General features: G+C 47.0%; 1 protein-coding gene across 1 annotated transcript in view; it reads left to right on the forward strand.

The window, feature by feature from the left end:
• The first annotated feature begins 19,194 nt into the window (after nt 1-19,194).
• The window catches only part of mmp24 (matrix metallopeptidase 24), a 60,610-nt gene continuing 52,114 nt past the window's right edge, over nt 19,195-27,690 (forward strand). Inside the window, exon 1 of the mRNA XM_040115710.1 lies at nt 19,195-19,519. Within this exon, the coding sequence (XP_039971644.1) occupies nt 19,385-19,519 (135 nt within the window). The 5' untranslated portion in view covers nt 19,195-19,384. The remainder of the gene's footprint in view (nt 19,520-27,690) is intronic.

Genomic DNA, 27,690 nt, shown 5'->3' on the forward strand with positions numbered 1-27,690 from the left:
TCGGTGAGAGAAACCACGTTCGCTCGCCTATTAAACAGGTTCATGTTATCAGCTCAACCTGAAGAGTCCGAGTCCAGGACTTGCCGGGTCCCGCAAACGCTTCCGACCAAAAGACTCTTTAAAATCCACTCAAAACGTCCTAATGGTATCTCGGGTAAATCTGAGCCCCTAAATAAAATAAGATACCAAATGACGCTCCGACCAAAACCGCATCAGTCATGTTTTTAAGGAAGGAAAAGTGGCAGTAGCAGTGAGATGTACTACATAGAAGCGTCAAGAGCCCCCTGGTCCCATGTGCCCTTTTCCCTTTGGGTTAAAGGTTCCCTGTGGAGTTTTGACCACCAGCAGCGCTATGGAGCCGTTTTTCCATGAACGCGACCCGGTTTGTTTTATTGCATTTCAACACCATTCCACTGATCCACAGGTGGCGGTATTGCACCTAGATGTGCGGCAAAGTGCCGGCAAAGACGGAAGGGAAGAGTGAGTAACGCTGAATGTAAACAGAGCTTGTCCGCAGGACTCATTTAAGTCCCTCAGATCCTGGGGTAAGGGAAATTTTAGAGGCCACCATGGATCCAAAGCTGTTGTCATTTCCGCTTGTTTTGGCACTGAACCTGTCCACAAAGCTGTAAAAAAAAAATCCTATTTACAGTTGCGTTACTGTGAATTGTTTTTCATGGATCCGGTTAAATAGTCCACATTTTTGTTTGCTAAGAGGTTTTGTTTACCCGTCTAGATCAAAATGAGTCCAAAGTTCCCTCTTCAGGCGGCAGGCCTGAAAAAACTGGCCCAGATCGATCTGGAAAAGATCTTTAGAAATACTCTGCTTCAAAACTGTACTAATCTCTTCGGCTGCACATGACCACAAAGAATCAAGGATAAAGTAAACAATAAATCATTTGATTATAATTACTGATGCAATGATTAATGTGTATAGCACTTTAATGTTGCAGCTCTGAAAGGTGGGGCTAATTGTACTGACTTTATACACTGTTGTGGAAGCTATACTACAAACTACACGAGCTACAGTTTATCTCATCCCAACGTACAATACATTAGAATTTATGTGTTAATTATATTTTATATTGTTAATCTGAATGTGCAAAAGTTGAAAAAAAAAAAGTAAAGTTATCAAATAAATGTAGTGAAGTAAAAAGTGGAGTGTTTCCCTCTGAAATTTGGTGGAGCAGAAGTGTAAAGTAGCATAAAATGGAAATAATCAAGTAAAGCACAAGTACCTCAAAATTGTACCTAAGTACAATACTTGAGTAAATGCATGTTATTTTCCACCACTGCTACATTATATCATTATGATTCTAATTTATTACTAGGAAAAAGAGAATGGGAGGATCTGAGATCATCACAAAAATCTATTGTCTCCTCATGACTCAATGTTATGACCAGTGCAGCTCTGCAAGCCGCTAGAAAAATATGAAACAAGACTTTTATCCAATGTAAAACGAGTCACAAACATCTCGATCGGTCCGGGGGCGCGTCCACTCCGCAGCTCGGGTTTTCAAAACAGCCCCAACTGGTGAGGAAACTGTACAGCTGGCAGTGTTCAGTGGGTCAGCGTGTTTTAGGCGTAGTGGTCCTGCTCTGTGCTCTGGGCTCAAACTCGCGTAGAAAGGGATCTCCCCAACAGTGACACCCCAAACCAAGGAGCTGAACGTGAATGGCCGGTTGCATGTCGTTCGCTGTCGTTGTTTTGGTTGGGTAGTCATGGTTACAGGTTTCCAGGTTGTCTCCTGGATGTTTACGAGGTGGAGGCGAACCACGGCTTCTGTCTTGTGCCGCATTCCACTTCACAGCCCAGACTTTGTTTGGCCAAACCCTGGGTGTGACAGTCGGTGGATTTAACTTAGCTCACAGCTTGTGAAATAGACTCTGCACCATCGTTGCTGTTAGAAGTCTGGGTCCAGCCAATGTTGAGGGCGTTATTCCCAAAAAACACTGTATCGTGGTAAGCTGCTGCACTGCTGCCAAAGATAAACGGATTTTTAAAAACCAGAACTGATGTGATTTTCAGGAATCATGTCTTAGTTACTGACGTAGTGAAAACTGTGTGATGAAAATAAAAAAATAGCAATGCTACAGTTCTTCGACTCGCACAGTATCTGCCTGGGCTGGTCGCTTCTCTCGCTGTCAGGAGGTTTGCATTCAGGTGAGCAGGAGGAATGCTAATGACACAAAATCTCCAAATGCTCCTCCAGACCTTGGCGTCGTAACTGAAAAACTGACTTAGACGATTCAATCAACTATCAAAACTGTTGCTGCCGGTCGAGTTTTCCGTCAGCCGTCTGATCGATGAATCATTCCAACTGATCATTTCGGCTCCAGGGTACCGGTTGGTGTCTGGGTGCCTGGGGAAAAGATGAAACTGCCAGGGAGGGTTGGGGTCAGTAGGGGCCAAACAACCAATTCTTTGCCCCAGGGCCCCCTAGGAGGATAAGTTGGCCATGGAAATGTCTCATTGCTCCTACTATCACACGTAATTAGCAGCGGATTACTTGTTCGGAGTAATCTCAGAACACGGGAAGCACAAAGGGAGCAGGCCACAGAAAGCGACGGGGGATACATTTGTTTAACCGAAATGAGGAGGTCCTCTCTACAGCGGAGCGACACCAAAGCCAGAGACGGTGTTCAAGTCTGAAACATGACCAGAGAAGCTTGGGTTACCTCGTCCGCTCTACACACTACCGCCGCATGCCGAGAAGTGTGGTAACTCAAGTGTGTCAATAACTCTCTCAGAGCATCAGTTAAAAGGCTGAGTATCTGTTTAAACTCCACTATGAGGAATTGTGTTTTATTTTTGCTGAATTTCTACCAGGTCAGTAACTGATGTGCAATTCCTGAACATCAAATATATATATATAGACCCATGATTCTAAATTGCTGAGAAAACAGTGGTGTACTGGCTGTAAACATTAAGGAGCGTCCTGCTTCAATGCACCAGCAGCATTTCCTGCAGACACACACTGGGAGTCTGATTGTTGTGCATCTCGATGTTATCTTCAGGATGCAGTGTTCTTCCTGCTGCTCACAGATATTTTCTGCTGAGTGTGTGTGTGTGTGTGTGTGTGTACATACAGTATCAGACCTCGAGTGTGTTTGTGCCTATTCTTGGGAGTGGGTGCGCGCAGGTGCAACTCCGAGTGTGAGTGTGTGTGTCTGTGTGTGTGTGTGTGTACTTGAATGGCTATACATTCTACATGGCTATACATACATTCTGAGGACCAGTTTGAATTTTAAACCATCGGAGTGAGGACATTTTGGCTGGTCCTCATGATCTTCAAAGGGCTGTTTGAGGGTTAAGACCTGGTTTTAGGGTTCAGGCTACAACCAGGTTTTGGTTAGGGTTAAACATTTAGTCGTGATGGTGGGGGTTAGGGAATGCATTATGCTAATGAGTGTCCTCACAAAGATAGAAGAACAAACATGTTTGTTTGTGTGTGTGTGTGTGTGTGTGTGTGTGTGTGTGTGTGTGTGTGTGTGTGTGTGTGTGTGTGTGTGTGTGTGCATACTGTATATCAGTGAGTGTCCTTGATGGTCTTTGTTTTGAACTGTTTGTGCCTTGAATCCTTGGATATCCATGTTTTTTTTATGTGCAGTCTTTGTGGGTGCTCTTTTTCTTCCCTGTGCTTGAGCTGAATAAGTGTGTGTGTGTGTGTGTGTGTGTGTGCGCACTGGTGTGTTTTCCTCTCAGCATTCTGGGGCAGGTTTAAACTTTCTAATCTGGATTTACTTCCAGCCTCTCAGAGTCTGTCTGCCAGCTGATCGCAGTTTTCTTCTTGCAACGGAAAAACAGCAGTTTTCTGCAACAACAACAACAACAACAACAACAACAACAACAACAACAACAACTGTCGGCCGCTGAACCGTTGCAGCACGATGGTTTAACCATTTAAGTTACGATTGTTGTGCAGCAGAGATTTCCATAAATACAATCTGCTGCACTACACCCAGAGGAACATACCCACAAACGCTACGTTACGGGATAAGATTCACAATGTCAAGAAGCTAATGTAACATTTTCTTCGGCCCTTTGATTCCTCTTATTTGGCGTCACGATCTGCCCCTCTGTGCGACTTCCCACTTGGACTCTGTGTGGTCATATCCTGTTTTATTCTGACATTACTTTACCTCATGTGTCTGCTGTTGTTTTAGCGGCGGTTGCGGTGTTAGTGGAGATCCGAGGCTCAGCCCTGAAATCAAATATTTAACTAGTAGCTCTGGGGTCACTTAACAAACCTCGACGGTTAAACCGATCGGATCGGCGTTGGTGGGATTAAGCGCTTGAGGTTGAGCTGCGCCCAGTTCTGCGGGCTGCAGACAGGCACTCCTCCCGCTGTCAGCCATTTCAGTGCATTGGGGTTTTTCCAATGAAAGGGCCAAAGGTTAAAATCTAATTAAGGACATTAGGAAAGTCGGAGGGAAAGGTGTTGGCCATTTGCGTTGGATGTTACTCCCTCGAATTGTTCTTTAAAAATCCCTCTTCTGCTGTTTTCAGCCTCCGTGTGTCTCCCTGACACTGATCGCGCCGGTTTCACAACAGGCTTTACTCAAGGGGAATTTCTTCATACCGAGAGTTTAACACTGGTATGTCACCTGGGGCAGAAGCAGCGTTCAGGACACACACTTACATACACAATCTCAAACCTGTGCTTCGGTCCAAAAAAAGATCTTCTAGTGTTTGCTCCCTAAACTTAACCTTGACCCTCAGCTGCGACCTGCCGAGCCTCACCAGGACGTGCAACGTGAGCAACAGCAGGACCAATGAGAACTGTGCAAAATTCCTGGACATAAATCAGAAAATATACTGACCGATCTGGTTTTGTCTGGTGTTGCTTCTCTGTCTTTTGTTGAGGTAAATATTTTTACCAAGCCGGTTGGTTACTGGTGTCGTCATCCCGGCTGTGCAGGAGGCAGCTTACTCTGGATCTCCGTGCTCTCTGAATTGCCTGGTGTTCGGTCTGTTGGGGTCGTGGGGCGCGTGCGCTTTGTCGGAGCCTGACAGGTCGAGCCAAAAAACAAGGGCTCTGAACTGTCACAAGAAGATATTGAGAGCGTTTCTCTTGGATGGTGTAGAACTTCTTTAAAGCCCCCGTGCCTCTGACCAGATGTAGGCATCGATGAGTCCCTACTCCAATGAGCTGGCGGCCAGCGTGCCAGGCTACGTCCACGGGTCGGGATCTAGTGCGGGTTTTCCTGACTTCATTCCCAAATGCTGCCAGACTCGGTGCATCGGTGACTTCCATGATCCTCGATATCTGCATCAAGAGCACCGCACAAAAAAGCGATCCTCCACTCAGCATGCTTCAACGTATATTTGGTGAAGAGAAAGCTTCAGCTGTCCGGGACACAATGTCAAATAACAAATATTGAGGTGAGCTGTGAAAGAGTTCGCCACGAGTTAGACCCAGTTACAGCTGCCGAGGTGCTGATTTGATCGAGGCGTTTTCTCAGATTATGAACCAATCGTCGCCTTGAAGAGTCTTTCCGAGTATTAAGGAACAACCTCGAGTCTCTAATCAACCAACACGAAGTATTCACTCTGCCATCAACAACCTAAGATCACCCTCCCACGTTAGTCCAGTTTAGTTTTTGTTCTTCCAGCTTCTTCACTCCAGATATCTCTGACCGATTTAACCGCTAATATCACGGTAACGGGCAAACAATAACACTGAGGACAAAGACGGCTCAGAAATGAAGCTCATCTGTTTATCACTGATTTGCGAACCAACACGATGGAGGTGAATTCATTGTATAAGGAAGGACTGACTGAGAGTGTCATTTAAATGGTTGCATGGAAGTTTAGTCAGCAACTGATGGTGAAGCTGATTCACTCTCATCTTCTGACCTACATGTACATTGGATCTATTGTTGAAGTTTCTGTGCGTATAGCAGGTTTGAAGATGTAGGACAATGTGAGTAATGTGACTGTGACTTTGTTTTGCTGATGTATCTGGTGCTTGTAATTAATGACCCGACTGTGAAAATAACGGTCGTTACCCTCCGAAATAACAGTTCTTTACATTTCTTATTGTACATGTGTTCAAATTAGAAGCAGGGCTTCTTTAGATGTATGTACATTTTAATTGGATTAATTAATTTCAGTTAAAGTCAGATTTATTTGTTTAGCAGCAGGACAAACAAAATGTGCATGTAAACAGTAAACAGTAAACAGTAAACCAAACTATGGCACAGACACTGTCTAATTTAAAGAAATACAAATTTTGTGTTTGCAGTTTTATTTGTTCAGAGAGACAGACAGACAGATAGACAGATGGATAGAGAGATAAATAGATAGATAGATAGACAGAGAGAGAGAGAGAGAGAGAGAGAGACAGGCAGCCTGTATATAAACACTGTTTGCCAGGGTTTTACCTTCAGTGAACTACATCAGAGTGCTGCCATCTTGTGGATTAAATATTCACTCACATGACAGAGCAGAGTGTCTGCAGCAGAAACCCATTGACTGTGAGGAAACCTACACACAGTGCACTGAGTTTATGTACAGCTTCATAGGTCTTTGTTGAATATTGCTTCTTTAACTGACCCACCAGCAAATCCTCTAAACTTTAGTCAGGAAGTTTGTGAGCATTTAAGTTCTTTTTTGTGGAAAAACAAATTGTAGGAGAAAAAAAAAGTCAATAGAAGAAATCTAATGTATATCTAATATGTATATGTTCGTATATATTTAATGTATATATGTGTGTGTGTATGTATACACACACACACACACACACAGTTAGGTACACAACTATTTGGACAATGACCCAATTTTGGTAATTTTGCTTCTGTAAACCACCACAGTGGATCTGGATAAGCAGCTTAAAGGTCTGGAGTTGATTCCAAGTGTTAAATTTGCATTTGGCAGCCGTTCATGGGAACTCTCAATATGTGGTCCAAAGATGTGTTGATGCATGTGAAGGAGGCCGTCGTTAGGCTGAAATAACCAAACGAACCTATCAGACAGATGACAGAAACTTGAAGAGAGGCCAAATCAAGAATCTGGTACATTCTTCGGAAGAGGGAATGAACCGGCGAGCTCAGCAACACCAAAAGACCTGGAAGACCATAGAAGACAACTAAAGTGGAGGATCACAGAATTATTTCCTTGGTGGAGAAAAACCCGTCACAATATGTAGCCAAGTCGAGAACACACTCGAGGTGGCGGGTGTATTATTGTCAAAGTCTACAATCAAGAGATGCCTTCATGAGTGTAAATACAGTAACACCCAAGAACAGAAAGGCCAGATTAGACCTTTCCAGAAAACATCTAAAAAAAAAAAAAATTCCTCCCTAGTTCTGGAAAAGGATCCTTTAGAAAGATGAAAACAAGATGAACTTGTACCAGAATGATGGAAGAGAAGAGTCTGGAGAAGGAAAGGAGCCGGTCATGATCCAAAGCCACCACATCATCTTTCAGATATGGTGGAGGGGGTGTTATGGTCTGGGCATGTATGGCTGCCAATGGAACCAAGACACTGGTGTTTACTGATGCTCTGACTGCTGGTAGAAGGAGCAGGACGAATTCTGAAGGTTACAGTTCTACACTATCTGCTCAGATTCAGCCAAATGCTGCTAAACTGACCGGATGGAGCTTCACAGCACAGATGGATAATGACCCCAAACATACTGCAAAAGCAACACAAGACCTATCAAGGCAAAGAAGTGGAATATTCTTCAACGGCCAAGTCAGTCACCTGACCTCAACCCAACTGAGCAGGTTTTCACTTCCTGAAGACAAAACTGAGGGCAGACAGACCCACGGAGGAGCAGCAACTGAAGGCGGCTGCAGTAAAGACCTGGTAAAGCATCTCAAGGGAGGAAACTCGGCATCTGGTCACGTCCATGGTTCCAGACTTCAGGCAGTCGTTGACTGCAAAGCATTTTCATCCAAGTATTAAAAATAATCCTGATATTTTTAATCATGTTGGTTTGTCCAACTACTTTTGAGCCTCTGAAAATGAGTTACTATGTATAAAAATGTCTGTAATTCCTAAACCGTTAATGCGACAACTCCAAATGTCCTGCAGCCACGGACAGATTATGAGACGATGGCCCACCTTGACAAAGACGTGTAAACCCCCCTCCACTCCACATAGGAGCAAGACACCCAGACCCTTTGTACTTGATTTACACGTCTTTGTGGTCACTTGATTGACTTCCCAAAAAAAGGTGCCAACAGTCACTTCATACAGTCGGTTCTGCTACTGTCAAGCAAAATCTGGTCCTGATCGAAACGACGTCCTGGTAGAGTTCAGAGGCCGATAAGTAAAGGTGAGCGTGTCTGATTCCTTCAACCAAATTGAATCAAAAACAGCAACTTTCTATCTCAATTCTCTAACCTCTGAATTTCTACAGTAAAGTTAAAAAAAAAAGAAAAACCTCGCTCAGGTACTAAAACAATGTTGGGTGTCATGGATCATGTGATGAGTGGTCGGCGACGTGATGATGTACAGGCAGGTGAAAAACAAGCCGCTGTTGCCTGAATAGTAAGTGTAGGTGAGAAGATTTCCAAATAAAGGTGTCCCAGTTTCTCTCTTTTCTCCAGACACTCACAGGAACAAACGCAAACATCAGCTCGGGCGCACACACACACACACACACACAGTCAGGAGGAAGCAGGACAACGACAGCAGCCCTTCTATTCTCATCAGCCGAGCTGTTCGTCCATTAACGACCTGCCCGTTCACACTCGATTGGACGAGACAGAGGAGCGGGGCATTCAGTCTGTCGTGTGATTGGCTGAGAGTAATCGCTTTCTTTTATTAGACTGCTGACGCCATAGACGCCATTAGCTGAACAAGGGTTCACTCACACACGCCTATACGCACAGAGGCAAAATACATAGACACGCTCAGAAATCTGAACATCCTCTCATAACACCACATACAGACGCAGGACCGTTTCAGAAACACATCACGGCAGTGCGTGTGCGTGTGTGTGCGTGTGCGTGTGTGTGTGTGTGTGTGTGTGTGTGTGTGTGTGTGTGTGTGTGTGTTCTTGTATGCCTATCTTTATTAGGACCAATGTGAGTCCTAGGGCTTGAGACTGAGGACATTCTGGTCAGTCTTTCTCTCTTTCACCAGGGTGATTTCCTCAGATGGTTCCATTTACAGAGGAGAGGCCCAAATTAGTAAAATTAGTAAAATACACATTTTTCCAAAAGAGAGAGAGAAAAGTGAAAAATGAAAACGGATTCATGGACCAGATCTTCGTTTCTTTCAGCTGATGTAGGCTTCACTGGTGCTGCCGCTGCCGAAATGGATACGAGCGCTGGTTGTGATTCTGCAAACCACAGAGTTCATACAGGACAAATAATACGTCCTGAACGCCACAGTTTGGCTCCTCGCAATATTTGAAGAGTCCTCATTTATCCCACAGGGAAGCACTTGAACGGACCTTACATCTCAAAACGAAATAATACAGCATGAGCTTTGGAGATCTGCTGTTATTCTGTGAATGATGGAAGTAAAGCCTGCAGCACAGGACCCCCCACACACACACACACACATAAGGGTTGGGGTTGGGCATCTAGTTGTGATGAATAAGGTTACGGGCTAGAAAATGCATAATTTCAATTTGGTTCCTCATAAGTACACAACTCCGTGTGTGTGTGTGTGTGTGTGTGTGTGTGTGTGTGTGTGCGTGTGATGATATAATAGCCAGACATCATCGTTATTATTTGTGCGTTTTCATTCTTTGTAACCTGTTTAACTGTGTGTGTTTCTCAGTGCAGTTTTTGTATATATGTACGTGTGTATACCGTCTGACGCTCACTCCATAGTTACATCATATCCCAAGTGTTGGTAAATGTCTGTTGACACCAAAGGCTACAGAGCAGAAGGAGTCCTCAGTGCTGGACCAGAACAGAGAATGTCAGCTGCTGAAAAGTGGGTCACAACCCAGAAATGAGAAGCTGTTATAACTGAGCAGGAGGGAGAGGGAGGTGTGAATTGGCTCTCTGACTGGCTGGAGACGAGAGAGGAGTGAGGAGGAGGATGAGTCCTGAATGACAGAGGAGAAAAAAGGCTGGAGTGCCAAAGGACGGGAGAGGACGGAGGTTTAAAGGCGGTAAAAGATAAGCTGTAGAATCAGGAAGGCGAGGGGGGAAAAGAGGAGAGACAAAGACACGGAGAAGAGTGTGAGAAGCCTGGAGGCTGGCTGGCCCACAGACCGGCTTATCGAGCCGGACGGTGATGACGGACGCAGAGTGGGAATGAAGTTTGGCAAAGGTGGACAGCTGACTAGCCCAGGTGAGGAAGAGGGGGGAGGACAGGGAGGACAGGGAGGAGAGGGTGGAGAGGGAGGAGAGAGGGGAGAGGGAGGAGTGGGAGGAGAGGGAAGAGAGGGTGGACAGGGAGGAGAGGGAAGACAGGGAGGAGAGGGAAGAGAGGGAGGGAGGACAGGGAAGAGAGGGAAGAGGGAGGAGAGGGGAGAGGGAAGAGAGGGAGGAGAGGGAGGAGAGAGGGGAGAGGGAGGAGAGTGGGAGGACAGGGAAGAGAGGGAGGAGAGGGAGGAGAAGGTGGAGAGGGAGGAGTGGGAGGAGTGGGAGGAGAGGGAGGAGAGGGAGGAGAGGGAGGAGAGGAAGGACAGGGAGGACAGGGAGGAAAAATGGACAGGGAGGAGAGGGAAGAGAGGGAGGAGAGGGAAGAGAGGGAGGAGAGGGAGGAGAGGGAAGGGGGGGGCAGGGAGGACAGGGAGGACAGGGAGGAGAGGGAGGGAGGAGACAGAGGAGAGGGAGGGTGGAGAGGATGGAGAGGGAGGACAGGGAGGAGAGGGAGGGAGGAGAGGGAGGAGAGGGAGGAGAGGGGAGAGGGAGGAGAGGGAGGAGAGGATGGAGAGGGAGGACAGGGAGAGCTGAGCGAAGAAACGGCTCAGACAGGAGCAGATTCATACAGATCACCATGAGAGCAGAGATGGATGCGTGGGGCTGTTGGTTCCCAGCTCGTCTCAGATGGTGTTTATTCACACACTGTCTGTCAGTGAGCAGGGAGGATTGTGGGTAAGGACTGTGGTTCACTGTGTGGTCTGAGGCAAAGCCAGTGTTTGTGTGTGTTCACCGTACAGGCTCGGACACTGCCAGAAATTCTTTTTGCCATGTATCTTTTTTTTTTCCTCTTTAAAATTTTTATTTCAGGAGCCCGACATCGTGACGATTATGCTTCTCTGTTGCATCCATTCATTCCTGCCCGTCCGCTCCATGTCACCTGCCTCTCTCTGCCCACCTGCTCACCTGTTTCCTATTCCCCCAGTCGGTCCCAGTTCTTATACGGGCCGAGCTCTGCACATCCCTCGCCAGATCGTCTCACGCGTCGCATCGGCTGTAGCTTTCCGGCCTTTCCCTGCCCGACGTCCCGCCTGACCCTTGCCTGCCTTTTTGTCTCAGCCTTGTACCTGTTTGCCCGATCGCCCGTTTCCCAGCTGCCTCCTCCTGGTCCCGCGCCCGTCCCCAGACTTCGCCTCGGCCTGATCCTTTGTTTTTGCCGTTTGCTACCTTCATTAAAGGCGAGGCGTTTTTATTTCATCCGTGAGCCAGTGCGAAACAGCAGCTAGTGGCAATGACAATGCTAAACGAGGCTGTTCACAAAGTCAGCTCCACAGGTAGAAGGAAAAGACCTGTGTGTGTGTGTGTGTGTTTGTGTGTGTGTGTGTGTGTGTGTGTGTGTGTGTGTGTGTGTGAGTGTGTGTCCAAAAATATCAGCTGACGGCGCGGGTTAAATGTACAGATGTCCCCTCACACAGTTAACATCAGCATTAAAAAAAAAGGCGTTTATCTGCCAGACGTGCTACATCAATGCAAAACCTCATATTAGCGATGACCGCGGTGTAAATTGGCAGAGCTTCGATCTGTGTCAATGCAGGGCTTAGTCGGTAATTACTAGTGACATCAATCAATTAAAAATATTAAATCACAATAATAGGTTGTGATAAAACACAAGCTTAAAATACAAGTGTTTACTTGTATTTTTTGGGGGCGATAATACAAATAAATGTGCGGTGTTGGAATAAAGAAATGCGTGACGAACTGGACGCAGGTTTACTTATTATAACATCTGAGCTCAGGTTTGATGATTTCTGAATTAGAATTAGAAACTGATAAAGTCGCAGAGTAAAAAAAGTCTCGGGGAGACGAACTGCAGACAGACAACCACATAAAGAACAGTAACATCTGCTACCGAGTGAATTGTTTGCAGAGCAACAGCTCCCCCAAATGAATGCGACAGTAGCAGTGAGCGGGCCATTGTGTCTTTGAAGAGACACGGTGTCTCTTAGTCGAATGGGATTACTTGAAACAGTGTGACCTTGTGTGACAGCCAGTTGCGCGGACGGACCGGCTTGTTGACGTGTTCGGATGACAGAGCAGACCTCTTCCTGCCAAAGGGAACGGTCTCTGACACGGACCGTCGAGGCAGGCGTAGCCGAGTACCTTTGTGTGGTACTTGTGTGCCAGCCACCACTGTGGTGGACACGCCTCTATGCTGACACTGGGATCTGAACTCTACCTGTCTAGAGGTTTGTCTGCGGACGGGGCCTCATTGTCAGACTCAGTAGGAGTGGCTCTGGTTCCATTTCCTCTCCGGAGGGCCGTGATGCGGGTTCTCTGTCCTCTTCCCTCTCTGCTCTGGGAAGGCACCTGAGGTCCTTGAATCTGGGATCTAGATCTGTCGCTACCTTTAACCATGACAGGTTTGTCTTCTCCTTTAGTCAGTTGAGGTGCTCTGTGAATCAACATTAGAGACTTCCACTGTACGCGGGAGTTGAATTTCCCGTGAGAGGCTTGCTGAACTTTCAGCCCTGCTGTGTTTGCAGGACTGTGTTTGAAAGCACCGTGAAACCCGCAGTCATGGAGAGCGACTGTGATATACCCTCCGCTCGAATGGTAGACTCCTTGATGCCATACTAGACCACATTGTGATCACCAGCTGTTCCTACAGTGGTGACCTTGTCCTTTATCTCCTGCTCCTTTGCAACTTTACCAAAATGGCTAGCACATGCTTCAGCAAAATGTCTTTCCTCTGCTTTCACCACACCTCAAGCAAACGAGCGGTGTCGTCTGAGGTGGACTGCCTTGAAGCCCCTGGTCTTCAACGATGTTGATGGGCCTGCGGTCCATGGCGATCCGTTTAGCAATTGCATTCGTTAGCTTAGTCGCTGCCGTTTTGTTGACGGACTTGCCCTGGCTGCACTCTGCCGGTGTAGTTTGACGAAAAAGCCTTGATCCTGTCTCAGCGCTAGCATCTCTGCCAACATTAGCAAAGATGTGTGCGTCCTGTCTCAGCGCTAGCATCTCTGCCAACATTAGCAAAGATGTGCTACGCCGAAGATGGTACCTCAGACTCATTGTGCTTCAGTGGGAAGACTAAGTTAATCACTGAAATACGTGCACACAACTTTTGTTGCATCTAAACTTCCGTCTGGAAGTTTTTGAAAACGAAATTTGCTTCCTCAGTCATGGCGTTATCTGCGTTTGCCACACCTTTCATTGCTTCCTCCCCTAACCCCCGCGTTGGGGTTAGGGGAGGAAGTTTGCATCAGTGTAATTTGATTAAGTTGAGTTTTTTTATAAATGCGCTAATGAGACCAGTCGCCTTAATGTTTCCAGATTAATTGTGATAATGCATTAACATTGAGCAATCCCAGTAATCCCTGATGAGCCACACAGGATCAAACCTGTTAAATTAAATCGTAAGCATTACAACGTGACATATTTTCCATCAAAAGGCATCAGTCTGCTCACATGTCAAGCAGAGCCAGACAAACATTAGCTATATTCACAGATTGACCCGTGTGACCTTAAAACTGGTTGATTCCTGCAGTTTCAGTGTAAAACCGTTCACATCATAGTCAGGGATCCGACCAGATCAGTGGACCTAACAGCTAATCCTGCTCTCGACAGGCAGGTTTCCTTCCTGGGATAATGAACATTTTCTACTCATTAATTTTGTGATTCGTGCATTTTAGGCACAAAAATAAAGGTTCATGTCGATCTTCTCATAAACTGTGTTATTTTGAGTCATTTTCTACCCCCTCACCTGTGCACACATCTCGCTGACAACTTTCCCTGAAACCTGCGTACAGATGTTGTGCGAAGGTGTTAGGGAATTTTCTATTGGGTTGCGTAGGTCAAGTCTGGGCCTTGAAGTCTCGGGCGAAACAGCAGCAGATCTTTCTTTGAGGCACGCTGTCTTCTCTCCTTGAGACGTTGGACAGCTGTCTGAGGGTATTTAGGTAGAACAGAGCCACTCTGATCAAACTGAAGAAGCGTTGCTGTGGGGGCCAAGGTCAAAGGAGATGGCTGCTTTTGCCTCCCTAGACCCCACAGATTTGTGTCTGCTAGAATCCATGGGCAGAGCCAGATTACAGTGGCTCCAGACCAGGAAGCGCTGACGTTATGCTGAAGGCTATGTGCACCGTGATCTGAACTAACACGGGCAAAAACATTTCCCTTTTTACAGAACCACGAACCAATAGACTAACTCCACATGCGGAAAATCCATTGGGTTGGACCACTTCTGCGCGTTAATATGTTTGCGGCATAATCTGCAGGGGCTAAAAGACTGAGGACAGGGGACTGAGCTTCAGGATGGAGACGGCGTCATGCACATAAACCTGTACTGATAATTTCTCCATTCTCCTCGGCCAAGCTTCAATAAATATTTTCAGCATAAGACATCTTGGCCCGATCGCCTGTTTACCAGCTGCCTCCTCCTGGTCCCACGCCTGTCCCCAGAGACATACCTTCAAAACTAATAACATTCCCATCAGCCTCAGCTGTACTTTTTTTTTTTTAATTCAAATTTTCATTATAAAATGTTTGCAAGCAAATGTGCTCAACTAAGATGGTGAACATGGTAAACGTCATGCCTGATAGAAGAGCCTAGAGTGAAACTATGAGCACATGACACAGTAGGTGAGATGCTGTTGGGAAAACCGCATCGGTGGCAAAGACTGATGCAAGATGATGAACATGATACTGCTCAACATCAGCCCGTTAGCATTGTTGTTAGCTAGCTGACACGCTGACAAGTTTGTTTGTATGGAAGCTTTCAACAAGGCAACAAACTGCTTTATGAAGAGGCATTAAGACAAGATACCAAATAAACTAAAGTAGAAGAAAACAAATAAATCAGGAGAATGACATGTACAGTGTAGCTGCAGCGCAGTGCAAGATATGAATATACAGTCCCGAGTTTCTTTTAATAACACAAGTTTTCGAGTTTTCCCCCAGTTTGTTCCAGATCTGTGCGGCATAAAAACTGAATGCTGTTTTTCCGTGTGTAGTTTTGATTCCGGGGACGGCAGACAGGCCTGTCCTAGATGATCTCAGAGCTCTGGATGGTTCGTAAAACAGCAGTGAAACAGGAGAAATGCGGTGTCGTCTTAATAAAGAAATCAACCAGGAATGCTTGCTTGCACATATTTGATTGGCCACCGCAGTGCTTTGCCTTTGCTTTGAGGTTGCGTTGCATTGTTCAACGACCCTGTGTGGTTTTTTTGACAGAGCCCTCTACGCTGACTGTGCCGGACTGGTCTCGTTTAAATGAGGGGGCCCTGTTTTTTCTCGTGCAGGGCAGCCTCAGTATTGTTTTTAGCAGTGTCTTGATTTGTTCTGTCCATTCCCCTTTCTAACGTCTCGTCTTCGCTTTTCTTCTTTCCTTCTTTTCTTATCCTCACTTCTCTGCTCCTCTTCCACTCCTCCTTGCTGATGATGGATGGGGTGATTTCCTTTCCTTTCCTCTTTTTGTATTTTGTTTTTTTTTTCCCCCTCGTATCATGCAGAGATGAAATACATTATTTTAATGGTAAAAACAAGCTTCTCTTCCCCTACAGCGCATAGAGAGATGTTTTTTTCCACGCGTAACATAAACCTCCAAGGGAACCTGCGAACAAATGCATTATGAATCAATACTCACTCATTCATAAAAGAAAGAAAGAAAATTGCCTTGGAATGATGTAAATAGCAACTGCCTACTCCTCTGAGCCATTTCTGAGTCTACATTTCTGTAACTCTGTAGATTTGATTATATGGTTTAGACTGCCAGCGTGCTACTCAACAGGACTGTCATTATATTGATTTCCTGCTTCAGCTGCTGCAGAGCATTTTAAGTAAAAGTCAATTATAGAGCATGTGGTGTACTGTGATTTCTCTGAATGATGAATCATTTCTCCCTATATCCCTCTTTCTCTCGCTCTTTAGGTAATCCTGCCACTCATACACAGGCACACACCGTCACATGTACAAACTCACACATACACTCACCGAGCATTTTAATAGGAACACCCGTACACTTGCTTATTCGTGGACCCAGTCACAAGTCTTTAGAGTTTTTACTCAGACAGGAGCCAAAAACAAAGAACATCCAGTGAGCATCGGTTCACGTTGATGAGAGAGGTCAGTGGAGACGGGCCGGACTGGCTGGAGCTGACAGAAAGGCTACGGTAGCTCAGATGACCACCCTTTACGACTGTGTTGAGCAGAAAAGCGTCTTAGGATGAACAACGCGTCCAACCTTGAGGTGGACGGACTACTACAACAGAAGACCACATCAGGTTCCAGTCCTGTCCACCAAGAAGAGAAATCTGAGGCTGCAGTGGACACAGTCTGCACCAGAACTGGACGGTGGAAGACCGGAAGAACTCAGCCTGGTCTGATGGATCTGGATTTCTGCTGAGGCAGCAGATGATAGGGTCAGAATCTGGTGTTAACAGCATGAATCCATGACCCAACCTGCCTTGTGTCAACAGTCCAGGCGGCTGGTGGTGGTGGTGTAACGGTGAGGGGAATGTGGTCTTGGCTCCACTTTGGCCCCTTGTTACCAACCAATCAGGGTTTGAACGCCACAGTCTGTCTGAGTGTTGTTACTGACCAGGTGATTACCTTTACGGCCACAGTTCACCATCTTCTAATGGCCACTTCCGGCAGGATAATGCTCCATGTCACAAAGCAAAAGTCGTCTCAAACTGGTTTCATGAACATGACCATGAGTTCAGTGAGCTTCAGTGGCCTCCCCAGTCACCAGATCTGGATCCAGTAGAACACTATTGGGATGTGGTAGAACAGGAGACTGGCAGCTTGAATGTGCAGCTGACAAATCTGCGGGAACGATGTGATGCAATCATGTCAACATGGAGAAGAATCTCAGAGGAAGGTTTCCAACAACTTGTTGAATCCAGGCCACATACCGAGGCTGATTTCAGAGCAAATGGAGGCTGGTGCTCAGCAGGTGTAAGTGCAATCTGCACGGTGACAACATAATACCAGGTTTAAATGCAAAGACCAGTGGATCAGATGTCATTATCAAGACACAGATCACGTGTTAATACCAGGTGTAACTAAGACTCTGTAATGGCGATTTTGGAAAACAGAAAAGAGTGCCACTCTAATCAGGGAGACATTCATAACTTGGCATCAAAAGAGAGATGCAGCTATGAAAAGGTACGAAGTGTGTTGTCCTGTGATCGCTGCTTCCCTACCTGTTTCTGCCGGTGTGTGTGTGTGTGCATGAATGTAGTATGTGCGTTGGTATTACAGTCAAGATGAGAGAATCACAAAGCTCTCACAATTAGAAATTAACACACTGTATCTGGTGAGAGAGAAGTGAGATGAAAAGAAAGATGACGGGTTTTATTTAGGTAAAAGCCAATAATCTGCACATGTGTTTATGTGGACATTTTTATGCATATATGTTTGCATGCAAATATGTATAATGTGTGTTACTTTCACTTCTAAAAAGGATTTGGACAGCCCAGCATGACATGGTTGGTGGACGACGCATTTCTAAAACCGGGGTCTGCTCTAACAGCATCCATCGACAGGTTTCAGGGATTTTCCTCTGATGCTGGACGTCAACGTTCTAGTTCATTCCAAAGGTGTGTTGGGTGGGGTTAGAGGTCGGGGCTCTGTGCAGGCCAGTCGAGGTCTTCCACGTCAAACTGGGAAAATCACTGTCGCGTTAAAAAAGGAAAAGAGACAAACACGGACTGTTGCCACAAAGTTGGAAGAACATGATGAAATATCGGTGTATGCTGTAGTGGTAGGGGATCAGCTTAACCTTTTGAGAAATGTGCTTATTTGTTTTCTGGCGGAGAGTTAGATGTTCAGATAGGAGTAGAGTTGGGGGGAGGGGGCAACGAGACCTTTTGAGAAACACGTGAAGTGTTTATCAGACCAGCACCGTAGAAGGTGCTTGGCGGTCCACATTGCTAAAAAAAAAAAAAGGTAAAGAAAGAAAGTTGATAGTTGTACAATAATGTTAAGCTAGGCTGAGATCACTAAGTTCACCAGCCCATCCAGAGCTGGATGCCCCCCGAATTCAAAGCTCACTACAGCGCCACGCTCCCGTGTGTGTAGTAGATTCGAAGCTACGGCCAGCAGCTGGTTAGCTTAGCATAAAGACCAGAAACTGGGGATCTGTCCAAAGGGAAGACAACATCTGCCCGGTGGCTCCTCTCCTGAGGTGTAGAAGTCACTGGTCCGAGGCAAGACACCGTCTGGCACAAGGGCCCTAACGTCCGCGAAACACGCAACAGGCCATTTTTACACTTTGGTTCCAGTACGTATAAAACCTGTAGGGAGGCAACAATCCATGAGTGGCCTTCGGACGGAGCCAGGCTAGCTGTTTCTGCCTGTTTGCCACCGCTCATGCTAAGCTAAGCTAATCATTTGCTGGCTGCCGCCCTACACTGAACAGTCGAGCGCGAGAGTGGTGTCGGTCTTCTTGTCTCGCTCTCTGCCACAGAGCAAATCCAGGCATTCCCCAAAATGTCTCCGACTACCTGTTCCGGGCGAAGGGACCAAAGAGGGGACGCATGCAGGAGTTCACGGGAGGTTCTGTATCTGTTTGGGATTCATGGACTTTCGCGGCAGGCCTAGATTCCTGTTTGATTTCCTGCCAGCTGTCACTTACTTGCCGAGGGTTAGAGACAGAGAGAGGAGTCTCCCTCCGTCCGCAGCGCCCTCGTCGTTGGCACAGTGCTACTGCAACAACATCCATCTCACACACACACACACACACACACACCCACCCCGCCCCCTCCTCCTCATCCTCCTCCTCCTCCTCGATGATACCCGCGCGGACCAACCTGCGCCCGCGCTCTATTGTAGCCAGGCTTCCCCAGCTGCTCCGCTTCACCTAAACGAGCCTGCGCGACGGGCGCCCGTCAAGTCCAGGAAACCAATAGCGCGTCTTCAGCGGCGACCCGGGAGAGGGCGGGAGACGACACACGCGGCGAGGGAGAGAGAGTGCGCGAGGCAGTCGCAGCAGACGGGATGAAGCGGGAGCACACGGACCGTCTCCTCCGGTAAACAAGCGGAGCAGGAGTCTGGAAATCACCGGCGGAAAGCGGAGGGGGGGATTTCGGGGACGCAGCCATGGCGACGGGAGGAGGAGGAGTGAGGCGGAGGAGGAAAGCGGGGCTCCCGGGATTCTGCTGGAAAACCTGCTACTTTCCCATTTTGTTCTGGGTCGTTTCCGTGTGCGGAGAGGAGAAGACGTTCATTGTAGAGGTAGGCGGCGAGAGTCCCGCTGTGAGCGGCCACGACACGTAGGCGCACCCCCACATCCGAACACGCTTGTGTAGAGGAAAGTGGGGGTGTCGGGGTTATTTCGGTGCCTTTCTATCCCGAGTCTACAGGCATGAGACTCGATCCCCTCCCTCCTGGGCTCCATCAGTTCGGCTCCGATCCGTCTCAACGCACGTAGGTCGGCGCGGAGTCGTGCGCTTGAATGCGCGTTTCCATCTTTTCACCCGCCGTTCTTCCCCCTCATGCCGCCGAAGCGAGAGCCACCCTGCCTGCAAGGGGGGACCGGAGGCATGAAAGATTCGGTGAAACGAATAAATGAGCAGCGCCGCGTCCGCTCGCGCGAGGACCCTCGCCGTGGTCTTTGTTGTCAGACGCTGGAGCGGCGCACGCACTGAAGGCTTCCAGCTGCGGTCCGGTGATTCTGGTCGTCGCAGACGAAGGTGGCTTAACAGCTCATCAGATTCGGTTGTTTCCGCGTGCCCACGGGCTTCAATCGCGAATAATCTGCCCCCCCCCCGCGCTGGTTAGGCTCGCGGCGGGGGAGGGAGTCGGTCCAAGATGGTGAAGTGCCGGGAACTGTGTCGAAACACCCTCACTAGAGGCGGCCTCAGCGCGCGTTGTGCGGCTGCTAATTACACTTGTTTATGGGGGCGATGGGGTTGTTTTTAACGCCACGTCTCTCGTGCGCAATTGGAAACACGCAATGGACAGCAAGGGTTAATGCGCACACCGGAAACCGGAGAGATAACCCACAATCAACTGCGTGCACGCAGATGATTGTGGGTTATCTCCCTGGTGGCCGGAGGAGACTCTGTGAAATGAGCTCTCGGCCCGTGTTGTCGGAGCGTAGCCATCAGCTGCAGAGAGCGGCGGAGAACGTGAACAAAGCATCGCCAGGTTCTCCCCCCTCTCCCCTTCACTCGGTCCAAATATAGCCTCCCTCCATAATTTATGGAAATGGCAGGCGCTGGGGGAGAGGAGAAGAAAAGAGGAGAGGTGGGACGAGGCGCAGACAGATGAATTCTGTCCAAATTCTGACAGGAATCTTTGCAGAGCGTGGCCGCCCCGGTTGTGTCAGGCTGCTGTGGCACAGAGCCAGATGTTGGGAGAAAGTTCTTTGTTGACGTGAGCCTCGCTGAAATGGGCAACTGTGGCCGAGCGATTGCGAGATGATGCTCACGGAAACGTTTCCCTTCAGCGGGCAGAAGCCGAGCCTCTCTCGGTTGTAATGCAACTGTTCGTCAGAGCAGGCGTGTACGGTGCATTGTCTGGTGAATATGCACCAAATCGGGGTCCCGTGTCACGAAACCGAATACCTGCGGGAGTCCCTCAGCTCCGGCAGATGTGATTGGCGGCCTCGGTGTTTGGCCGTGTTTGCGTTGCTTGTGACACTTTCATTCAGACAAAGGAAGCGCCCGTGGCTGTGCTGAGCGAGGCTGCTAACAGCCGGGGCATGTCGTGGTGCTGCACAAAGGATGAGATGTTTTCCCTGTGAAATCGTAATCCTCCCTGCGCTGTTGTCGTTACACGTCATGCCAATGTGGCCTCACACGGATGTAGCGCGCCGTTTTTGCCACAATTCAAGCTTCCATTACAAAATGCTCCAGAGGATCTCCCGTGGAAAACCCCGTCAGTCAGTATTTCAGCTGATAGATGATTCCGCTGGTGTGAAAAACATCAAGGGATTGTGTGAAACGACGATTGTTTTAATGATCAGTTGATCTGCTGATTATTTTCTCAGTCGGTGGTTTGGTCTAAAATGTCTGAACCTGTGAGAAATGCCCAAAAGTCCCCCCCAACGGTGACTTCTTCAGATAGTTTTTTGTCCAATCAACAGTCGAAAACTCAAAAGATATTCAGTTTACTGTCACACGCGTCAAGGAAAGAAGCTGAAGCTGGCGAATGTTTGGTATTTTTGACTGAGAGAACAACTGAGACGATTATAAAGAACAGTTGCCGTCAGTCGACCAATCGATCGTTCGCCCCGTGACGATGTCATTAGCTCTCCCTCCGTACATAAACGGACACGTGGTTAGCAAAGCATGTTCAACCCAACGTTTTTAGTTAGAACTCATTCGTGAGCCATGACCAGCTCGGGGTGTGTATTGGATTAGTGTGTTTTTGCATATTTATCTATATAAATTCTGGGTTCAAAAAGGAATAAATCAATCTTTTCCTGCTAAAATGGCATAAAAGTAGCTCCCTCTAGAAATATTTGCATCTTTTCAAATCAGCTTGAGGCAAATAGGGACCTCAGAAGTAAAGTCAGTGAAATGTATTCATGTCATTAGGTGCAGTTATCATCATTTTGTCCTCCATGTTTCCTCATGAACATGTCCAAATGAGATCATGTGATGTTTTTAATGAAGCTTCCCCTGTGAGGTCACGGCCAGCCAATCGAAACGCGCTCAGCCTCGTTTTTTTTTTTTTTTTTTTTCCACGGCGTCGAGGCTTCTTTGTGTGCGCGGTGTAGCCACGTGAGCCGTGCGAGGAGATGCGCGCTCTTGATGCCGTAATTCCGGGTCCTGTTTACCTGAATTGAAGTTTTAGTGCCACAACAAAGACGTGACGGTGTTGGCAACAGATCTCAAATGGTGATTAGAGCGAGGATGCGGGTCCCTGAGGTAGATCGTAGTTGACACTAATCGTGAAATGCATCCCCCTTGTTATTTGTAGGTTTAATCGGTAAAGGTTCGGTACGTAGGTCGTCTGCATGATGCCTGCGTGGTCGTGTCTGAAAAAAGCTCAGAGACGCTGGCAGAGCCACAGGGACACAGTGACTTTAGAAATCTGGGACGTATAGATCACTGTGACTTTCTAATTCTCTCTCCCACTTGTGTTTGATGGTTGACACACTGTGTGTGTGTGTGTGTTTTAACTCTGCTGAAACGATCACATGTGCACAAGGATGAGATCTTTTTTATGACGGATCGTAGTTGGGGTAACTTGTAACTTTGGCCGCAGAGGTCGTGTCTGTGCAGGGCCTGGATGTTTTTTCTGTGGCGCTGACGGAAAAAACATGTTTTCATCATGTCTCAACTGTCATGTATTTGTCCGCCCCACTTGGTGGTGGGTAAAGTTCAAAATAAGACTCGGCGCTGGGATGTAATCGGCTACGAAGCTCAAAGTTGTTTTCCATAGTTTCTGGGAGGAGTCTTCTGTTTGAGGTCCTTCTTGCGTCTGCAGAGTTTCACACATGGACCGTCTCAAAGGCAGCGTGTCGACTGTATCAGCACTGAAGGAAAATCCACCCTGACAACTACATTCAAGGAGCAGCCATGTTTATCAGGCATAATGTTTATCATGTTCACCATCTTAGTTTAGCCTGTCAGCATCTTTAACGTTTGCTAATTAGCACTAAAAAGAAAGAACAGCTGAGGCTAATGGGAATGTCATGGGCTTTGCAGCTCTTTGGTCATAAACCACAAGTACTGGATAAACTGAATTTTTCATGAGCCGACAGCCTTAGAAGAAAAGTCAGCAGCAGTAGTTCGTTCTAACAATTCATCCTGAAGGGAACATGAATGTCTGAACCAAGTTTCATGGGGATCCATCCAATAGTTTTCATTTAAAGTCAGACACGTCAACCTCATGGTGGCGCTGGAGGAAGATCGAGGGGACTCACCAAAGTAGTAGTAGTAGAGATATTTCAGTCAGGACCACAGTGGTGGACAGACACTGACGCTAGATATCGATAGAAAAAAATTAAACCTGAAACGTACTTAATATACTCGTATAGCCGCACTCTGTGCAGCCTCCGTTAAAAAGAAGCAGTAACATGTGATAATAGAAGCCTTTCTAACGTAGCACACAAGTCGAGTTTTGTAATTTTCTGAAACCAACAATCTGATCCCCCTTCGCGCTAGCTGTCGGCCCGGTGTTGGCCGGATGTTGGCCAGGTGTTGGCTAGCTGTCGGCCAGGTGTTGGCCGGGTGTCGGCCGGGTGTCGGCCAGGTGTTGGTTAGCTGTCGGCCAGGTGTTGGTTAGCTGTCGGCCAGGTGTTGGCCGGGTGTCGGCCCGGTGTTGGCCAGGTGTTGGCTAGCTGTCGGCCAGGTGTCGGTTAGCTGTCGGCCAGGTGTTGGCCGGGTGTCGGCCAGGTGTTGGCTGGGAGTTGGTTAGGTGTGAACACATAAAAGCTCCTTTTATCTTCACCCAGCTCCTTCCATGACTTTTCATGTGGACAACGTGTCCGACGACACTTCTGTCTGAAGCATACTGAACCCTTTACAGTGAGCGTTGTTAGTCCCAGCAGGCTCAGGGTTTGAGGTCATAAAGTGTTATACGCTGTTGCCAGATTGGGTGGTTTTCTGCTCATTTGAGCTACTTTTTATTTAACTGGACAGTAGCAACTGATCCCGGGTGGGTCGTTATAGTTCGGGCTACTTTTAGTTTCCACAATCAAGAGGTTAGACTATATTCCAGAGGATTAAACAGTAAGGGAGGCGCTCAGGAAGAGACATGAGGTAAAGATGCTGTGTGAGGTAAAAGCGACGGGTGCACGCAGGTGGTCTGGAAACAACAGGAAGTCATTGTAGTTTGATTGCCGATCAACAAAATCAGCAGTTGCTCAGTGGCACACAGCTCACCGAGGACGTCGGGGTAGGCTAATTTAAAACCCTTAGTGCCTGATTGAAGCAAATTGTGCCCACAAGTCGTAGTCGTAACTCAGTGAAATCTGAACACACGCATGATACGCATATTTTTAGATTCAGTGGGATGTACACTTATCCCCGGTTTCCATGGCGAGAAAAAGGTGCATAAACCCACTTACAAATGAGAGGAAAAAACACGCTCCTTTTAGGTGCAGAACTTGCCTGAGAATCATCAGGTTTTTAAGATTTCTTCAGAATCAGCTCAGTATGCTCTCTCTCAGAACCGTGTCAGTCGTCCATCAGCACCACAGTGAGCCGAGAAACGCATGTCTGGCCTCCCACCTCACCTTCAGGCTTGTTTCAGTGATGGAGAAACACACAGCCCTGCCTTTCTCAGCCTAAAATCGCAGAGGGAAGGTACGGCTCCGCAGCGAAGCTGCCGCAGCGAGAACACAGATGGTTGGTGTGCAGACGAGCAGAGAAAGAGAGGGAGCACAAAGGGAGAAGGAGGCGTCCAGTTCTTTGTCTGACTCACTGGTTCATGCTCCTTTGTCTGTTTGCCTGTTTACACAATAGGTCAGATTTCTCTGGTACTACTGTTTGTGCGTTTTGGAAAGAGTATTTTTGGCGAGCACGTATAGACAACTGTTGTGTGGGCTGTAGCTGATGTTGTGTTGTCGAAAAGCCTTTTTGTGCTGAAAGCTAAACAATAGATGAACCTAATGACTGACGGATTGATTGATTGATCGATCGATTGCTTAAATTGACTAGTTTTTGAGCAAAGAATGACAGTGTTTATCCGTCACAGACTCAGTGGTGTTTCCAGGACGGTGAAGGATTTTGTATTTTTTTTGCTCCTGAGATTTACGAATCTCCTGATGTTCTGTTTTGTTTTTCGCTTTCCGAGCTGCAGGGCTGAGTGATATTGGCCAAAAAGTTAAATTACTGAGGTTTTTTTTTTCCAAGCTTACGGTGAGTTTGATAGATTTTTTTTTTTTTTTTTTTCGGCAGTCAGCGTACGGTGGGGTTATCGGAGCCTTTCGGGTGAAAACTCGCCTGTAGCTCTATATAAAGGAGGCAGAAAAGCTCCGCAGAACCAGAGAGCGCCCCTTTCACATGAAACATAGTCATATGATTCATCAAAAGTATTGATTAAAGCCAGACTTTGTATCTTTTGACAGAAGAAATAACAAACTTGTCTTCTTACAGACAAGGAAAAATTCATGAGAAATAAAACACACATTGCTCAGTTTAACACAGTCCGGGATTCTACCACTACAGCCTCATTTGGTCTGGTGCGACCGGTCGTATATACTGTCGTGGCTAATGTTAGCGGAACGTTAACGCTAACTGCCAGCTCCACACACACACACACTCATGTCCGCTTGTGGCGTTCGGCACTTCTCACTTTAATGCAGCTTCGGAGACACGCGCAAGACCCAAACAAATCAAAGAGAACAATTCGCCTGGCATTTATTGTGATCCCGGGGCACAGAGAGAGAGAGAGAGAGAGAAAAAAATGTTTTAATGTCATTGTGGCTTTAAAGGAGAGTGAGTAAAGTGTTGTTGAAGACACACTCTTCTGCCTATTAAGTCTGTGTCTGATATAACAGAAAACCGAGATACAGGAGCGAAGCCTGGATTTGGTCTGAGGCCTGTTTTTTTTTCTGTGAGCAGCGTCATCCGCTGCTTTTTGAAAAGACTTTCTCCCGACTTGAGTCGTAAACTCCCGCTTAACGATTTAAAAAGCCTCTCAAAATGGCTGCACGTACCTGCCAGAATGCGGTGCTGAGGACCATGACAACGGCGAGCGGTGGCGATTGTGATGCAGGAAACGGTGACAGACTTGGCGAGGAAAGATCCTGTCGGTGATGAACGTGAATACGCCGATGATGTGATGGTGACGGTGATGTTGGAGAAAATGTCAGCGTTGTGGATGACTGTGATGCTGATGGAGACGACGACAGCACAGGCAGTGAAGCGGATGGTTTTATGAGATGAAAGGATTTTTTTCCAAACCTCTCTGGGGTTTTTGGTTTTTTTCTTTTTCTTTTCTGTCTGTTTTTCTCGTCCCTCCCAAGACGAGAAGAGCTCAGGGGGAAAGGCTGCTCCCTGGGGTGTTATAAACACTGAATTACACCTGAGAAATGGGCTAAATGAGGCTGCAACGCTGCACTTATTAGAGCCGTTTGTGTGTGTGTGTGTGTGTGTGTGTGTGTCCACGGCCGTTGCTACTAGTCCTAAGCTTTGCCCTGATTTGCCGTCCTTGGAGCGCAGTGCACACCTATGGAGCTTGTGCTTCATATCCACGTCTATTTTTGCGATCACCGCCCGCGGTGCGTCCAGAACATTTTGGCTTTTTGAACAACACCCTCATTGTTTTACACTCTTTCCTCTCTCTCCCTCTTTATTCATCCGTCTCTCTCCCTCTGTCTTTTCTTCGCTTCCCTCCTCTCCTGCCATTGTCCTTCTCGTCCACCCACACACACACACTTTATTGCACGCTCGGCGCAGGCTGCAGCTGTAAATAAGTGGAGTTGTCACTGTGCGTTTGACGAGGGCATTGTATGTTTGTATGCGTCGAGCCGAACCGTTAAAAGTACCGAGAGGCAGGGACGTGGTGGATGTTTAGCTCAGCTGACCTCAACAACCCGGCCTTTTAAATCATTTACGTGCTTTTTTCAAAACACTAGGATATAGATTCATAATATGCATCACTGCGTGATGTGTCCATCTGTTCTGGCTACTGAATCTATGCACAGTAGAAGTCTGATGTAGCCATATAAAATTCAAAGCAGGGAAAATCATCCGTGTGCTTTTTTTAAAATTGTTTTTCATTATAGTCTAGGCACTGCACTTAAGTACTGTAGCATTCATCAAAAATAAACTGAAACAAACTAAAAAATGACTGAGAGCGGATTACGGGTTCTGTGCCACTTTCTCTTTAGGCCCTTTTGCAAGGGCTTCACTAGTCGTAACTAATGGTTTGATTCATAATGAATAACTCATTTAGTAATGCTTTATACATCATTTATAACCCATTAATAAGCGCTGCTTTGCCAGGTTGTAAAAATTCTTTCTTGCAGGTGTCACTAATAGTCAGTTCATGAATAAAGGGTAATAAACCATAAACTCCTCACGTCAACAACAACATAAATAAAGGGTCCCGAGTTTTTCACGTTCTGCTAAGCCGTCATCAAATTGTTACTCAGTTAAAATGGGAACTTATTGTATTATGTTTACGATAATTCGTCATGTCTGCAGGTGTAAATGTAGAAACCGCCGGTTACAGAGGTTTCAGAGCAGGTGTCATGGTGACTGGGAGAGGGAGTGTTAAAACTACGCCGCTCTCCCTCCCTCCGACACGTTCATGTCCTCTCCCTTCTGCAAACCTGACCTACCAGGATTAAACCTAATTACGTGCAGTTATTTTTACCTACACATTTTATGCATTGTTTCTGTAACATTTAAAGTATGTATTTGAAAATGTATTTTTCCATTTATTTATAAGGGCCTGTTTGTCCTGGCAAGATTTTACCATGAAAGGTGCAGCTACCTTAT

This window comes from Xiphias gladius, chromosome 21 (genome assembly GCF_016859285.1).
Source record: "Xiphias gladius isolate SHS-SW01 ecotype Sanya breed wild chromosome 21, ASM1685928v1, whole genome shotgun sequence".
Classification (NCBI taxonomy): Eukaryota; Metazoa; Chordata; class Actinopteri; order Istiophoriformes; family Xiphiidae; genus Xiphias; species Xiphias gladius.